The 18,489-nt window shown below is 42.7% G+C and overlaps 1 protein-coding gene across 10 annotated transcripts in view; it reads right to left on the reverse strand.

The window, feature by feature from the left end:
* LOC139564702 (ras/Rap GTPase-activating protein SynGAP-like) overlaps positions 1 to 18,489 on the reverse strand; it is a 102,703-nt gene that overhangs the window by 78,484 nt on the left and 5,730 nt on the right. For 9 of the 10 annotated variants that reach the window (XR_011672810.1, XM_071384470.1, XM_071384476.1 and 6 more), the window contains exon 2: positions 2,306 to 2,442. Coding sequence is in view for 9 of the 10 variants with exons in the window: in XM_071384470.1 (XP_071240571.1) it covers positions 2,306 to 2,442 (137 nt within the window). In the remaining variant the exon portion in view is untranslated. Of the gene's footprint in view, positions 1 to 2,305; positions 2,443 to 11,843; positions 12,386 to 18,489 lie in introns of those variants that run through there. The other variant, XM_071384474.1, reaches the window with a different exon arrangement.

Genomic DNA, 18,489 nt, shown 5'->3' on the forward strand with positions numbered 1-18,489 from the left:
TCAATGGCAGTGCAGCATGGAGTTTTTTTGTTAGGGAGTGAAGTTCAGTTGGATTGTGTAGTGTTCACTTTTAAGATTGACTTCTGAGGTGGAGAGTATGCAAGTAGAGGAAGCTACACAAACAATAAAGTGTTGATCAGAAGGTATAGTGACTTCTGTACTTGGATGAAAGGGAACACTCTTAATCTATTACGTTAATTCGGACTATGCATAAGTCAAGCTTTCAACATCACCAGTTTTCACCACTTGTAGTGTTTACTGAGGTGAATAGAGCACATTTGAAATATGGGAGCACAGAAGAGCACAATGGTGAAGTGACAGATATTTTCACATATTCCTCCAGAGCACTGTTATTCCCTCAATCAGCCCCTTAGTTGAGACTGAAGAAGTCGCAATGAAGAGAAAAGGGTCTTTTGACGGATGTCATTCACAAAACAAAACAGAGTGGCATCTCAATGGAGCTGCCTGGGAAAGAAAGGAGAGAGCAGGTCTGTGGGATAGCCAAAGACTACTGTCAGTCACTCCAGGGAGAGAGGGAGGGAGGGAGCAGATGGAGGAGAGGTAGCCTGAGAAATAAAATGTGTGAGAGAGAGAGAGAGAGAGAGATATTCCTCTGGTCCACCTTATCTCCTCTTTGGCAACATATGATTGCTTTTTGTCATGCCACTAAAAGCATTTGAATCGAACAGAAATGAATCAAGTGGGGTGTGTGTGTATGAGAGAGAGAGAGAGGTGGAGCAAGACAGAGAGAGAGAGAGAGAGAGAGAGAAAGAAAGAAACAGAGACAGAGATGGAGAGAGAGAGAGAGAGATGGAGAGGCCCACTCGCACCGCATGAGGTGAGTGACAGGCATGAATATTTAATCGCCTCTCATCCTCTCTCCGAGGTGGTGGCTATCGGCACGTCAGGTCTGCCTCAAATCCATTCATAGCTTCTGCCTCATTGGCACAATTAGACAGGGATAAGCCTTTGATTAATTGACCTGGGACTTCTTCTCATCACTCCATAGCTGAAAAGGCCCTTATCTGGATCATAAGGTTCTTTATTCTCCTTCTGAGTGATGAGAATTAAAGATATTGGCAGCTAGCTACCCTGCAAGTACCGCTACAATACTCCATTACATCATTACATCATCTTTAATAGACTCATACTCTCAATCAAATGCACTATGAACACTGTTACTGCACTGTAATAGACTTTAAGTGTGTAAGTAAAACCTCTATGTGTTTTAATTGTGTTTTAGGATTCATTTATTGGATATAAATCTGTAAATCTGTCTACAAGGTCTACATTTAAAAAGAGACCTGTCCAAAGGCGATCCAGGTACAAAAGTGAAGGAATAGTACCCCCTTCTGGTCTTAGCTAGCAGGCTGAATCTCTACTTAGTAAGATATAGTAAGTAATCTAAGGTAGTTTCTTTTTGTTTTGAATTAGCAATAAACAGTCAGGTTGAAAAAGTCCCGTATTCCTAAAGTGTCTCAGAGTAGGAGTGCTGATCTAGAATCAGGTCCCACCTGGTCATGTAATCGTGTCATGTCTGTTATGATCTAAAATGTATACTGATCCTAGATCAGCACTCAGATGGGAAAGGGGATACCTAGTCAGTTGCACAACTGAATGCATTCAACCAAAATGTGTCTTTTGATGGCTCGGGAATTCAAACCAGCGACCTTTCGGTTACTGGCCCCAATGCCCATCTTAGCCAGACGTGACCTACTTGTATAGAGGCGTACTGGTGCCAAAGTTGTTTGCCACAAAATTCTAAGCTAACAATAGTTGCAGGACTGGACCTCCCATAAGCAAGCCTTAGGCGACAGTGTCCCAGGACACCTGCCTTGAGTGTATAATATGAACACTGGCCTCTTTCAGGTCCAACGTGTACATGAGATACTGTGTTATATCTAGGACCCCGGTCCAGAGCTTTTCCTAGTCAGGTCATGTGGTCAGGAAAACCTTAGGGAATTAAAACAGTGACAATGTTTATTGGCAATGTAATGTACTCAGCATACCATGTAATGTCAGGTCATGTCAAATAAAGTTACATTCCTAAAGGGTCAATTGTGGTGATATCCTTTTTTGGATATGTCATTTTTTAATTAAACTTTGTAGCTTTAGAAACTGTCATGACAGTGTTGTAGACACTCATGCCATGTCAAACAACCCAGTCTAATACAGTATGGTACAGCAATGTGAGCCATAGAATAGATAGAAATATCATTCCTAGAACGGTAATCCCCTTTCAAGTCAATGGGTGGGTGATGGGTGAAATTGTATTTCTATAGTGTGTGCAGCCGTAGGTAAGTACCTCCTCCTGGTCCAACATGTAGAGCTGATTTCCGGAGATCACACAGAGACGGGGGTTCCAGTCGGGGTGGTCGTAGGAGGGAGCGGCAAAGGAAGGGGCATGGGGGCGATAGGAGGGGGGGACGGCACACCTCGCATCTGGGGAGGAGAGAGAACAAGGGGAGAGGGACAGAGAGCGGGGAGAGGGGTCAGTTAGGGTGACTCGACGGTGGAGGACATGCCAGAACATGCCCGTAGTCAGATGGTTGATGTTAACTTGTTTATGTTTGCAAGCTGGTACGTCCGCATCAGTTGAATCCAAAGCACTGAAAATGCAATGTGACTTCTTCACATGTTGTCCACATTTCACGCATAACAACAATATGCTCAATGAAAGAAGTGGCCAGATTAATCTAGGACTGGTCCATTACGCAGTAAATAACTCACCAATCAATGCACTCATTCAGAGAAAATAACACACTTTCTACAGAGTTTAATTATTATTACGATTTATAACCATAGCCTAAAATGTGGATAAAAGGATTGGATGAAAGGGTCTGCTACATCAGAGGTTCCCAAAATGGGGTCTGCGGAAGAGGTACTGCCGTAACCAGATCTCTAAATAAGTATAAAATAAATAATAATAAAAAAATGTTTTATGAATATTGTTACAATAACCGATTAAACATATTTTGGCCAAGGGATTCGTTTAGAGGGTCTAATACAATAAAATGCCATTATTATTCATCTACAATGTAGGTTCTTATTTACCATGGGCAACAAGGCCTGGGAGGCTCACAGGGATATCCACCAATTATTCATTTTTCAACTCAATACTTCTTTGTTTTGGACATGAATGCACTTTAATTTAATCTTTAAAACTGCAAAGTTTTCTCTCTGCCTATGATCTAAAAAAAAAAAATGAATTGCATGAAATTAGCTTGAAAACGGAAAATAAAAATATTCGATGCCAATGGCGGGCTATTTAAATGTTCTTTCCCTGGGGCCGAGACTTGGTTCGCCCAGCCATGCACTGCAGACAGCACAGTAAAACGTCTCCTTTTATGCCATTTTTATCGCACTGCGAGTTGTGTTATGGTTATAAGGCGGTCCTTGATGAATTTGCTATCAAAAAAGGAGTCCCCGGACCCAGAAAGTTCAGAGAACCATGTGCTAAATGACCATATCTTCATACTACATCGCTAATTCCATCAGTTTCATAATCCCTCTGCCCTGGACATGCCTTTGTTCGTCCCCAGGTTCCCGCTCTGACCAGACGGCCGTAACAGACAGGCAGCTCTTCAGATGGACCCTGGGTCCTGAAGCAGAAGGGCCGTGGCATGAAACAGAGCAAAATAAGCTTTGTGATCCACTGCAACTGCTGGAGTCAATTAGCCAAGCTCTGGCTTCAGTCAGCATGATGCTAGGTCACTCAGAAATAACCAGGGCATGGCTCTTTGTCTTTTTCACTATCTTTCGTAGTCTCCACTTCCTAGTGTGTCTCTCTATCACTCCTACTCACTCTGCCCATCCATCTGCTTCTCCTTCTCTCATCTGTCTCCATCACTTCATGTCTTTCTCGTATTGACCTTCCTATTCGTCTTTCCTCCAGTCTCTTTCCATGTTCCCCTCTTTCATATTTCTTTCTCTTTTCCCTCTAAGTTATGTCAGGGGCTATGTTAATGTTTTCATCAAAACACTTTTGATATCCCTTCGCCTCGTTTTTACATTTCAACCAGAATGTTAAGCAAACATCTCAACGCTATTCTCACTCCAGACAGCCTTGTGTTGTGAATCCACAGACACCCCCAACAAGGCCCGGAAACAAGCCCTCAACGAGAGGTTAGCCAAAGTGACATTCCCCACTCCTCACACCAAGACTGTTTTCACAATTCACACACATCATATCTGCAGATTGTACAAGTCCCAGTCAACCCTCTAACACACTTTATTTAACCCTTACCCATAGATCTTGTAGATGGTACAAACAACGGCTATCTAGTGTCTACCTTTCACTTTTCAGACAGCACACTTTAACCCTTTGCATATTTCCCCATGTTTGAGAAAGGAAAGGCCCCTGCTGATTGAATGATGTAACAGGCCCTGACTCGGCTGAGACACGGCACCGTCGGCACACTCACAGCAGCGTGCCATGCTGTCCATTTGACACTATGCCAAAAACAGAGCCACTCCGACCCTGAAAATAGGCCTTCTTCAGCCAAACAACCCTGTCAGAACCTTTATTTTACAATAAAAGCTTTCTCAAATATTCACTATATTCACAATACTTGTATCGCCCCCAAGTAGGAAGGCAAGCACAAAAGGCAATCTGTGTAATTGTAGCGAATACAGCTGAGTTTATGTTTTATATTCAAGTTTAATTATGAATAAAGCTGCTCTTGAAATATAAATGAGTTGCTAAACAAGCAAAGCATATTAAGGGGATCACAGTGGTAGAATCCAAGGTATGATTCATTGAACGATATGAAGAGAGGTTACATAACCTTGATTTCAACCTCTAAGTCACTTTTCAATCATGGACTCACAGTCACAGTGGCTATTGTGACTGAGCGCCCTAGGGGTTTTCATATACACTCACATATCATTAAGAATTTGACCAAATCACAAAATCTAGGCCGTGAATATAGGCCAGGGCATGGAGGGATCTTTATATACAGTACCAGTCAAAAGTTTGGACACACCTACTCATTCAAGGGTTTGTCTTTTTTTAAACTATTTTCTACATTGTAGAATAATAGTGAAGACATCAAAACTATGAAATAACACATATGGAATCATGTAGTAGCCCAACAATATATTTGAGATTTGAGATTCATCAAAGTAGCTAACCTTTGCCTTAATGACAGCTTTGCACACTCTTGGCATTCCCTCACCCAGCATCATGAGGTAGTCACTTGGAATGCATTTCAATTAACAGGTGCGCTGTGTTAAAAGTTAATTTGTGGAATTTATTTCCTTCTTAATGCGTTGTGTTGTGACAAGATAGGGGTGGTATACAGAAGATAGCCCTATTTGGTAAAAGACTAAGTCCATATTATGGCAAGAACAGCTCAAATAAGCAAAGAGAAACAACAGTCCATCATTACTTTAAGACATGAAGGTCAGTCAATCTGGAAAATGTCAAGAACTTCAACCATCAAGCGCTATGATGAAACTGGCTCTCATGAGGACCGTCACAGGAAAGGAAGACCCAGAGTTACCTCTGTTGCAGAGGATAAGTTCATTAGAGTTAACTGCACCTCAGATTGCAGCCCAATAAATGCTTCACAGAGTTCAAGTAACAGACACATCTCAACATCTGTTCAGAGGAGACTGCGTGAATCAGGCCTTCATGGTCGAATTGCTGCAAAGAAATTACTACTAAAGGACACCAATGAGAAAAAGAGACTTGCTTGGGCCAAGAAACAAGAGCAATGGGTGGGAGATCGGTGGAAATCTGTCCTTTGGTCTGATGAGTCCAAATTTGAGATTTTTGGTTCCAACCGCCGTGTCTTTGTGAGACGCAGAGTAGGTGAACAGATGATCTCTGCATGTGTGTTTCGCACTGTGAAGCATGGAGGAGGAGGTGTGATAGTGTGGGGGTGCTTTGCTTGTGACACTGTCAGTGATATATTTAGAATTCAAGGCACACTTAACCAGCATGGCTACCACAGCATTCTGCAGCGATATGCCATCCCATCTGGTTTGCGCCTAGTGGGACTATAATTTCTTTTTCAACAGGACAATAACCCAACACACCTCCAGACTGTGGCTATTTTTGATTTGTTTAACACTTTTTTGGTTACTACATGATTCCATATGTGTTATTTCATAGTTAAGATGTCTTCACTATTATTCTACAATGTAGAAAATAGTAAAAAATAAAGAAAAACCCATGAATGAATAGGTGTGCCCAAACTTTTGACTGGTACTGTATATATATAGTTGAAGTAAGAAGTTTACATACACCTTGCCAAATAGATTTAAACTCAGTTTTTCACAATTCCTGACATTTAATCCTAGTAAAAATTCCCTGTCTTAGGTCAGTTAGGATCACCACTTTATTTTAAGAATGTGAAATGTCTGAATAATAGTAGAGATAATGATTTAGTTCAGCTTTATTTCTTTCACCACATTCCCAGTGGGTCAGAAGTTTGCATACACTCAATTAGTATTTGGTAGCATTGCCTTTAAATTGTTTAACTTGGGTCAAACGTTTTGGATAGCCTTCCACAAGCTTCCCACAATAAATTGGATGAATTTTGGCCCATTCTTCCTGACAGAGCTGGTGTAACTGAGTCAGGTTTGTAGGCCTCCTTGCTCGCACACACTTTTTCAGTTCTGCCCACAAATGTTCTATTGGATTGAGGTCAGCGCTTTGTGATTGGGGTCATTGTCCATTTGGAAGACCCATTTGCGACCAAGCTTTAACTTCCAGATTGATGTCTTGAGATCCATCTATTTTGTGAAGCGCACCAGTCCCTCCGGCAGCAAAGCACCTCCACAACATGATGCTGCCACCCCCATGCTTCACGGTTGGGATGGTGTTCTTCGGCTTGCAAGCCTCCCCCTTTTTCCTTCAAACATAACGATGGTCATTATGGCCAAACAGTTCTATTTTTGTTTCATCAGACCAGAGGACATTTCTCCAAAAAGTACAATCTTTGTCCCCATCTGCAGTTGCAAACCGTAGTCTGGCTTTTTTATGGCGGTTTTGGAGCAGTGGCTTCTTCCTTGCTGAGCGGCCTTTCAGGTTATGTCGATATAGGACTCGTTTTACTGTGGATATAGATACTTTTGTACCTGTTTCCTCCAGCATCTTCACAAGGTCCTTTGCTGTTGTTCTCGGATTGATTTGCACTTTTCGCACCAAAGTACGTTCATCTCTAGGAGACAGAAGGCGTCTCCTTCCTGAGCGGTATGACGGCTGCGTGGTCCCATGGTGTTTATGCTTGCGTACTATTGTTTGTACAGATGAATGTGGTACCTTCAGGCATTTGGAAATTGCTCCCAAGGATGAACCAGACATGTGGAGGTCTACAATTTTTTTTCTGAAGTCTTGGCTGATTTCTTTAGATTTTCCCATGATGTCAAGCAAAGAGGCACTGGGTTTAGGGTAGGCCTTGAAATACATCCACTGGTACACCTCCAATTGACTCAAATGATGTCAATTAGCCTATCAGAAGCTTCTAAAGCCATGACATAATTTTATGGAATTTTCCAAGCTGTTTAAAGGCACAGTCAACTTAGTGTATGTAAACTTCTGACCCACTGGAATTGTGATACAGTGAATTATAAGTGAAATAATCTGTCTGTAAACAATTGTTGGAAAAATTACTTGTGTCATGCACAAAGTAGTTGTCCTAACTGACTTGCCAAAACTATAGTTTGTTAACAAGAAATTTGTGGAGTGGTTGAAAAATGAGCTTTAATGACTCCAACCTGAGTGCATGCAAACTTCCGACTTCAGCTGTGTGTGTATATATATATATATATATATATAAATATATATATATATATAAAATATATACAGTGGGGAGAACAAGTATTTGATACACTGCCGATTTTGCAGGTTTTCCTACTTACAAAGCATGTAGAGGTCTGTAATTTTTATCATAGGTACACTTCAACTGTGAGAGACGGAATCTAAAACAAAAATCCAGAAAATCACATTGTATGATTTTTAAGTAATTAATTTGCATTTTATTGCATGACATACGTATTTGATCACCTACCAACCAGTAAGAATTCCGGCTCTCACAGACCTGTTAGTTTTTCTTTAAGAAGCCCTCCTGTTCTCCACTCATTACCTGTATTAACTGCACCTGTTTGAACTCGTTACCTGTATAAAAGACACCTGTCCACACACTCAATCAAACAGACTCCAACCTCTCCACAATGGCCAAGACCAGAGAGCTGTGTAAGGACATCAGGGATAAAATTGTAGACCTGCACAAGGCTGGGATGGGCTACAGGACAATAGGCAAGCAGCTTGGTGAGAAGGCAACAACTGTTGGCGCAATTATTAGAAAATGGAAGAAGTTGAAGATGACGGTCAATCACCCTCGGTCTGGGGCTCCATGCAAGATCTCACCTTGTGGGGCATCAATGATCATGAGGAAGGTGAGGGATCAGCCCAGAACTACACGGCAGGACCTGGTCAATGACCTGAAGAGAGCTGGGACCACAGTCTCAAAGAAAACCATTAGTAACACACTACGCCGTCATGGATTAAAATCCTGCAGCGCACGCAAGGTCCCCCTGCTCAAGCCAGCGCATGTCCAGGCCCGTCTGAAGTTTGCCAATGACCATCTGGATGATCCAGAGGAGGAATGGGAGAAGGTCATGTGGTCTGATGAGACAAAAATAGAGCTTTTTGATCCCTGCTGCAGTGTGTGCAAACCTGGTCAAGAACTACAGGAAACGTATGATCTCTGTAATTGCAAACAAAGGTTTCTGTACTTTATATTAAGTTCTGCTTTTCTGATGTATCAAATACGTATGTCATGCAATAAAATGCAAATTAATTACTTAAAATTCATACAATGTGATTTTCTGGATTTTTGTTTTAGATTCCGTCTCTCACAGTTGAAGTGTACCTATGATAAAAATTACAGACCTCTACATGCTTTGTAAGTAGGAAAACCTGCAAAATCGGCAGTGTATCAAATACTTGTTACATTTACATTTACATTTAAGTCATTTAGCAGACGCTCTTATCCAGAGCGACTTACAAATTGGTGCATTCACCTTATGATATCCAGTGGAACAACCACTTTACAATAGTGCATCTAACTCTTTTAAGGGGGGGGGGGTTAGAAGGATTACTTTATCCTATCCTAGGTATTCCTTAAAGAGGTGGGGTTTCAGGTGTCTCCGGAAGGTGGTGATTGACTCCGCTGACCTGGCGTCGTGAGGGAGTTTGTTCCACCATTGGGGTGCCAGAGCAGCGAACAGTTTTGACTGGGCTGAGCGGGAACTGTACTTCCTCAGAGGTAGGGAGGCGAGCAGGCCAGAGGTGGATGAACGCAGTGCCCTTGTTTGGGTGTAGGGCCTGATCAGAGCCTGAAGGTACGGAGGTGCCGTTCCCCTCACAGCTCCGTAGGCAAGCACCATGGTCTTGTAGCGGATGCGAGCTTCAACTGGAAGCCAGTGGAGAGAGCGGAGGAGCGGGGTGACGTGAGAGAACTTGGGAAAGTAGAACACCAGACGGGCTGCGGCGTTCTGGATGAGTTGTAGGGGTTTAATGGCACAGGCAGGGAGCCCAGCCAACAGCGAGTTGCAGTAATCCAGACGGGAGATGACAAGTGCCTGGATTAGGACCTGCGCCGCTTCCTGCGTGAGGCAGGGTCGTACTCTGCGAATGTTGTAGAGCATGAACCTACAGGAACGGGTCACCGCCTTGATGTTAGTTGAGAACGACAGGGTGTTGTCCAGGATCACGCCAAGGTTCTTAGCACTCTGGGAGGAGGACACAATGGAGTTGTCAACCGTGATGGCGAGATCATGGAACGGGCAGTCCTTCCCCGGGAGGAAGAGCAGCTCCGTCTTGCCGAGGTTCAGCTTGAGGTGGTGATCCGTCATCCACACTGATATGTCTGCCAGACATGCAGAGATGCGATTCACCACCTGGTTATCAGAGGGGGGAAAGGAGAAGATTAATTGTGTGTCGTCTGCATAGCAATGATAGGAGAGACCATGTGAGGATATGACAGAGCCAAGTGACTTGGTGTATAGCGAGAATAGGAGAGGGCCTAGAACAGAGCCCTGGGGGACACCAGTGGTGAGAGCACGTGGTGCGGAGACAGATTCTCGCCACGCCACCTGGTAGGAGCGACCTGTCAGGTAGGACGCAATCCAAGCGTGGGCCGCGCCGGAGATGCCCAGCTCGGAGAGGGTGGAGAGGAGGATCTGATGGTTCACAGTATCAAAGGCGGCCGATAGGTCTAGAAGGATGAGAGCAGAGGAGAGAGAGTTAGCTTTAGCAGTGCGGAGCGCCTCCGTGACACAGAGAAGAGCAGTCTCAGTTGAATGACTAGTCTTGAAACCTGACTGATTTGGATCAAGAAGGTCATTCTGAGAGAGATAGCAGGAGAGCTGGCCAAGGACGGCACGTTCAAGAGTTTTGGAGAGAAAAGAAAGAAGGGATACTGGTCTGTAGTTGTTGACATCGGAGGGATCGAGTGTAGGTTTTAGGTTGTTCTCCCCACTGTATATATACACATGTATATATATATATTTAAATCTTTATCATCTCTGAGAATGGCATGGAGAAAATGTACAGACCATATTATCCTGTCCTGCAGCTAGAATGATGTACCTCCTTGTACATGGATGTTCACTTGTTTAGCAGTTGAAGTGTTACTTTTTACGTTCACAATATCAACGTTTTCATGTGGAAAGTAGAAAGAGCTGGTGTTGGAAAATGTTTGTGTATTGAGACTAATACAGTATATCAATTCAATCATCATTATGAGCATGTCAATCACCATCATCTTTACTACAGACGACATATAGCCTAAATTCCAAGGCCCAGGAATCCCAAGGCCCAGAAATACCAAGGCCCAGGAGTGTGACACTAGTTCCCCTCTTTCAGAGACACATTGGACAAGGAGAGAGAAAGCCTTTGACGATAAACCTTATAGACCTACAGCAGCATACCTAATGAAAGTCACAATGTTGTGGATCCACTGGGGATATCGGTGACTCATTCCCATATGTGCTCCAGCTACAATCTGTACCTCCACCTTCATTCCTCATCATCTGAAAAACCTTGGAGGGAATTTCAATGAGTAGAAGCTAAAATGCGTGTAGGGTATGGTGTGTGCGGTTTGTGCGGTCCAATCTAGGTGGGCTAGTTCTGTGTTATAAATATAAAAAAACACCGTATTCACATTCTCTTGTTAACGCTCTCAGAATGTGCTGAGGTCTGTCTCTGTGGGCACGTAACGCCATTATTTTCTGCCTTCCTTTGCAGTTTGCCAAGGAGCCGAGCAGCCATCAGATGACTGGTCAGCTTTATTCAACGTTGTCGTTTCTGAACCCGACAGGGGTAATGTTAATTTATACACATCACTTAAGCTCTAAAACAGAGCTAAAAATATACATGCAATATCCTCAGGTCGCCCGGGTCGGGCAACGTACCAACGCCAGCGTGGCCTTGTTGGTTACTTTCAAGGCAAAGAAGCACAATGTACAGTATGTACACATTTTATACATTACTTGGTGCCCACGTAGCATTTATATCACATCATTCGGAATCAATAGGGGTATCCTACTATTCCATATTCTATGAATGCTTTTGGATTTATTTCCCAGATTTGATGTATTTATGAAAATATACACTTGTCTGCAATGGTGTTCTTTAATATGCTGATTCAGGGCATTTAGTACATGGCCATCAGTGTCATGAGAGATGTCAAATGTCAGGGATGTGTCACAATGGGCCTCAATGAAGAGGTGAACACAGAGGTCCGCACTACACTGACACAGTCCTGTGTGTGTGCGTGCGTGTGTGTCTGTCTGTGTGTGTGTGTGTGTCTGTCTGTGTGTATTCTCACCTATCCGATCATTCACTCAGCCCTTGTCTGGCACAGCAGGGCTCCCCACTACCGCGCATTTGTCCACACGGCGTCACTGTTGCTGCACTTTACGCGTGAATCCGCCCCCAACTCCACACACAGGAAACAAGGTTACTGCCCAAGAGATGTCACTTCCGAAACACCCACTCTTGCTCGCTCGCGCTCTTTCCCTCACGCCCCCAGCCTATTGCCATGACAACCGAGAAAAGAATAGAATATAAGTGAGTGTTAAAGAGACAGATTATCAGAGACAAGGAGAAAGTGTGGAAGAGATGGAGGGAAAGGGAAAGATTGAGAGGGAGAATAGTAGAAGAGGGGAGACCGCAGGGAACGAGATGGACAGGGGGAAAGAGGAGTAGACAGGGAGAAATGAGTGGGAGGAGGGAAGGATGGATGATAGGAGAGATAGAAAGAAGGGGAAGAGGAGGGAAGCGATGCGATGAGCTGGGGATAGGAACAGAGGAGAGGTGAAGAACTGGGGATGCTGAGAAGAAGGAGAGAGATAAATGAAGTGATGAGAGAGGGAAAAAGGGAAGGAGGATACTTTTTTGGGAAAAGGGAGCCCACATCTTGTTCCCATAGCAACCCAGCCATCCATGAAAAACGGACTTGTTCCTCCCTCCCTCTCGCTCTCTCTCTGATGCGCACGCGCACATTTTTTCTTTCCATCTATCTACCTACACAATATAGACATAAGTTGGTGGTGAGCAATACTGTATATGGGTAAACGTATCCTTATACGGCTGTGTAAAATACATCAATGGATATCGCAGTCCAATACGTTCAATACTGTTACTGTAAGACAACATAAGATGAGGAAACAAGATCTATATATTCATAAGCAAGCTGTCTGCTTGAATATATGGCGGTAATAAAAATCGAATTATAATATTTAAAGGTGAAATCAATGTTCCGATCATCCTATTATGAATCAAAATTCAATTAAACTTTCCCACAAACTCCCTGGCAGCCTCCCTCCATCTCCCCACCATCTATTGCTCCCCTCTCCCTTCCACCCATCTGTCTCAGTCCCCCACTTCAACAGCCCATTTCTCTCTCTCGCTCTCTCTCTTCCTCACTCTCTCTCACACATTTATCTCCTACTGTCCCCCTTCTCTCATTCTACCCGTCTCCCTTTCACTTCTCTCATGCTCTCCTCCCTCCCTCTCGTTACCATCGTCTCTCTCACTGCCACACATCTCTCTCTCTCTCTCTCTCTCTCTCTCTCTCTCTCTCCATTCCCATCCCTCCTCCAGGATGCTAGAGCAGTAGGGTGGAATGACTGCACTGCCAGTAACAGAGTTGGGTTGGCTTATTAGAGTGTACAGTATCACTCTCTCTCTCTCCTTTCCCTTCACTTGACTATTCCACGGGGCTACACAGCAATCCCCCAAGTTGTGCTGCAAAACTCTCTTTACTTAGGGCTTGAATAACATCTATAGGAAATGAGATGCAGGATTGCTTTGTCTGCTAACCCTTCATGGTGATGTGGTGTTCCTCCCTGTCAACCTGTGTGAAGGTGATATTCAATGTGCTGAGTATAGAGAAAATATAAATGAATAGTGTGTGTGTGTGTGTGTGTGTGTGTGTGTGTGTGTGTGTGTGTGTGTGTGTGTGTGTGTGTGTGTGTGTGTGTGTGTGTGTGTGTGTGTGTGTGTGTGTGTGTGTGTGTGTGTGTGTGTGTGTGTGTGTGTGTGTGTGTGTGTGTGAATTACTGTGAATGCAAAACCACAGTGATCCACATTCACAGGTAACAATGCTGCTGTATTTATTTGCACACGTCTATCATCTATTATGATGTGTTCTCCCGTCTCTCTCTCTCTCTCTGTTTGTATATCCTGTCTCATGTCACCATGTGGTGGGGGGGGAGGGGAGGGGGGGGGGGGTGCTCCATTGAGAGAAAGCAGGTCAAGCCTTTGGTCCTCAGAGATAAATAATAATTATAGTGATCTGTCCTCAATCCAGAGATAGACTAAGAACTGTGTCATTGTTATATTACCCAAATGGCAATCTCTCAAACTCCTACACAGCTTAACTCACCTCATCTGACAGATAGAGGAGTGACGGGGAGTCTGACTGGGAGGCCCTCTGTTGCCCTGGGTGGAATTATGAAAGAACCTTCTTGATTGAGAAAAAGCCAGAGGTGTCTTGGATCAGAGGTATCTGGGGTATTTCATGGCACCGTTTTGCCTCCTTGATTTTGACAGATCAAGGAGGGCCTCCCAGTTGACGCAATGATGTCTGAGTAGGAATCAACAGAGACCATCTAAATGGATTTTAGTTATGGGTTTTCTGCTTTCACTTCATCACCAAGATGTCTGTCATGTTCAGTGGGTGTCTGAAATGATTCACACCCTTGATAAAGATGAGCAAAAATTACTGTACAAAATAAATAACTCAAATACAGAAAAGGGAAATTAGATTGTTTTATACTAATACAATTGTTCAGAGAAATATATTTTGTTTAACAAGTAATAAAAAACTATCTCAATAAGGTAGGGGTCAAATTATCGACACCCCTGTTTTCAATACCTTTCAATACCTCACCTTGCGAGGAAAACGGCACTGCCTTTTTCAAAAATGATTTATGAGATTGGCAAACACAATGGGAGGGATTTTAGACCATTCCTCCATTCAGAATCTTTCCAGATCCTTGATATCCTTCCTCTGTGTTTATGGACTGCCCTCTTCAATTCAAACCACAGGTTTTCAATGGGGGTCATGTCCGGAGACTGATTTTTTAAATTTAGATTTTGTGATCAATTAACAATTTCTTTGTGGATTTTGATGTGTGCTTGGGGTTATTGTTTTGCTGTAAGATCCACTTGCTGAAATATCAAATTGCGGCCAAGTTTCAGCCTCGTGGCAGAAGCAATCAGGTTTTTGGCTGAAATGTCCTGGTACTGAGTGAAGTTCATGATGCCTTAAGACTTGAGACAATTGAGAAATGGATTGTGTAAGTGTGCCATTCAGAGGTTGAATGGGCAAGACAAAAGATTTAAGTGCCTTTGGACGGGGTATGGTAGTAGATGCCTGGTGCACCGGTTTTCCTGTGTGTATCAAGAATGGCCAACCACCCAAAGGACATCCAGTCAACTTTGCACAACTGTAGGAAGCATTGGAGTCAACATGGTTGCCCTGTGGAACGCTTTCGACACCTAGTATAGTCCATGCCCCGACGAATTAAGACTGTTCTGAGGGCAAAGGGGGTGCAACTCAATATTAGGAAAGTGTTCCTAATGTTTGTACACTCAGTGTATATAGTTCAATATCTTTTCTCCATGCTTTCTATCTGGTTTGGGTCATTTAAGTTGACACTGAAACTGCTTTTCTATCCAATAAATTACCACTTAGACGGCCCACCTAAGAATTTTCTATACAAAAAACGTCTGTAATTTGCTCCAATGACTGTAATTTCCTCTATAATAAAGGGATAGTTCGAGATTTTTGCATTGAAGCCTTTTATGTACTTTCCCAGCTAGCAGGCTAACTGTTCCTGTAGACTTCCAGTCATTGCACTTTTTTCATGCTGGACACAGAAACATAAAAATGGTATGCACAATGGTATTCTGCTGCAGCTAGCGGAAATTCACAAAATAATTATTTTTCACATAAAAAAATCCCCAAAAGTATTTTCCCCCAAAATATATATTTAAAAAGATTGCCGACCACCTGCAGCACCTCTGCGAACCCTAGTTTGAAACCCCCTGAATTAAGAAACAGCACAGAGCTCACCTCAGGGTTTTCTACAGTGCCCACGCTAACACATTAACACGAATGGACATATGCCTTCCATGGCAAAAAAACATCCTAATCTTAGCAGAATCTACTAGCAGCAGGCTACCGGAACAGAGCAGCCCCTACTACCAGATGCTATTTACTAATATAATTACTTTGAATTAGGTTTTAAATGAGAAGTGTAAGGGATGAGATAGCAAGACAAACCCTAACTGAGTCCCAGACACTCTTAGACTTGTCTGTGCATCTTACCGCATGTTATCTCATCCCTTTTTGCACTAAAACAAATACAGTAAAATTGTACTTGGGCATCCAAGACCACTCTATGTGTGTGAATTGTCTGTTTCAGTTATAAATACTACAATACCTTCATTCATTATGTAAGTCAGCTTTTCTTCTTTTTTTGTGTTCGCCTCATCTTTCTCCGCATGTTCAAATGTTCCTACATTCAGAGATCTACATCACCCCAATTACCTTACACAACCCCTTCTGCTGACTGAACCAATCAGATCACTCAATCGACACAAATAGTTATACAACTTCCTGTGTCATCATGGTATCAGTGGTCATGTCGTGACACATTTTCTGTCTGGGTGACAGTAGCCGTACAGAAGCTACTGATCTGAAAGAACAAGAAAAGGGACTTGAGCAGACCAGATTAACTTCTGTACAATATTAACTTCTGTACCAATCAAATGCATGCCAAATACAGAACGTTTTGCTCCATAAAGTAGTCTCCCTCTGTTTCATTCAAGAACAAACATTTTTTTCTATTCAAAAAACTTTAGTGACTCATTCAGATATGTATCTGGTCACCATGACTGCGACTTAAAACAGGTAAATGAGATATTTTTTAGCGTTGTTAAAGTCCCTTATGCCCAAGGTCTACAAAATATGAGTAATTTAACTTTATCTCCCCTTTGATCAAGTTGCACAAATATATAGTTGTGTGTGCTTTCGCTCTTTTTTACTCTCTCATGTGAAAAAGGTCAACTGTAGAACCAAATAAACCAAACTTGTTTGAACAGATAAGCTGTTGCAGAGCACTGATACTCTACCTCTGCATTCAGCACCACTGACGTGGACAGCGACTGAATCGGTATTCTGAAGTTTAGCCCCACATGTCAGTGGAAAGTGACTGTGTATAGTCTATGTCAGTGTGGAATAATGGTAAGGCCATTATACTTTAACCTAGAAAGGAAACTATACTGAACAAAACATGAAACAATCAATTCCCTAATCTATGGAATTCACATGACTGGGAACAGAGATATGCATCTCTTGTCACAGATACCTTAAAGAAAAGGAAGTGGAGTGGATAAGAAAACCAGTCAGTATCTGGTGTGACCACCATTTGCCTCATGCAGCCGTTTGCCTCATGCAGACATACTGCCAAATTCTCTAAAATGACGTTGGAGGCGGCTTATGTTAGAGAAATTAACATTCAATTCTCTGGCAGCAGCTCTGGTGGACATTCCTGCAGTCAGCATACCAATTGCAGGCTCTCTCAAAACTTGAGATATCTGTGGCATTGTGTTGGGTGACAAAACTGCACATTTTAGAGTGGCCTTTTATTGTCCCCAGCACAAGGTGCACTTGTGTAATGATCATGCTGTTTAATCAAATTCTTGATATGCCACACCTGTCAGGTGGATGGATTATCTGGCAAAAGAGAAATGCTCACTAACAGCGATGTAAACAAATTTGTGCACACAATTAGCTTTTGTGCATATGGAAAATGTCTGGGATATTTTATTTCAGCTCATGAAACATGGGACAAACAGTTTACATGTTGCGTTTATATTTTTGTTCAGTCCATATAACCCTGTGTGGCATGTTCTTCATCTCAAACCAGGGGTTATCCAGTTTTGACATCCCGCTTGCTTGGTCAACACAATCTCAGTCAACTTTTCACCCCTAGCTAATATGAACACTCACCACTCGCTAGGTCAAACAGACTGAGACACTTTGAAGCCAGTTCTGTGTTTAAAGTGAATGTGAATTCCAGTGTAGTATCTTCATGGAGGAAAGGAGATTTCAAACATGGCATTGAAGCGAGAAGCTACAATTAAAAGTGTTTCATAGGTGTCTCACACCTTCCTCTCCCAGCAGTCCATTTCTACCAGCTAGACTCTGCCTCTGATCAAAGAGATCAGGATGTTCTGCCATTATCTCCACTCTCATACAGAACAACTCAACTCCACATTGAAATGCCAAACAGAGCAACAACTGCAAGATAGGCTCTCTGAAAACCAGTAGGACAGGAGCTTTCCTCCTGAAAAGAAAACTTACATAAAAAACACTAGAAATTGGATTGCATTTCCAGTCTCTCTCAACAATCCACTCCAGTTTAGATGAATCATTATTTGAAATAACAAAAGGGCATATCACATAAACATTGCATGAATGCCAGAATTTTCTTTGGAAGCAAACACAGTTGAAATGCACTCATATTTTGTGTGGTGAAGATTCAAATGTGGTGGAGATGAGATGCTAAATATAGCGCCAGGCATGCAGAGTGAGACTGCTAACCTTCATGAGGTCTTCAGAGTAGAAGTCAATCACTCAAATAAAAACACACTGACTCTCTTTCTCACACACACACACACACACACACACACACACACACACACACACACACACACACACACACACACACACACACACACACACACACACACACACACACACACACACACACACACACACACACACACACACACACACACACGTGTAGGATCTTCATTTGAACCAGTTTGCTACAGCAGGAAAGTAATCCTGCAGCGACAGGAAATGTGTATTATTATGTGGGTTGATACATCTCCTTAAGGGAAAATGAACTCTGAAATTACAAACTTCAGAAGCCTTTTTAAACCTCAAATACACT

The sequence above is a fragment of the Salvelinus alpinus genome, chromosome 35, assembly GCF_045679555.1.
Source record: "Salvelinus alpinus chromosome 35, SLU_Salpinus.1, whole genome shotgun sequence".
Taxonomy (NCBI): Eukaryota; Metazoa; Chordata; class Actinopteri; order Salmoniformes; family Salmonidae; genus Salvelinus; species Salvelinus alpinus.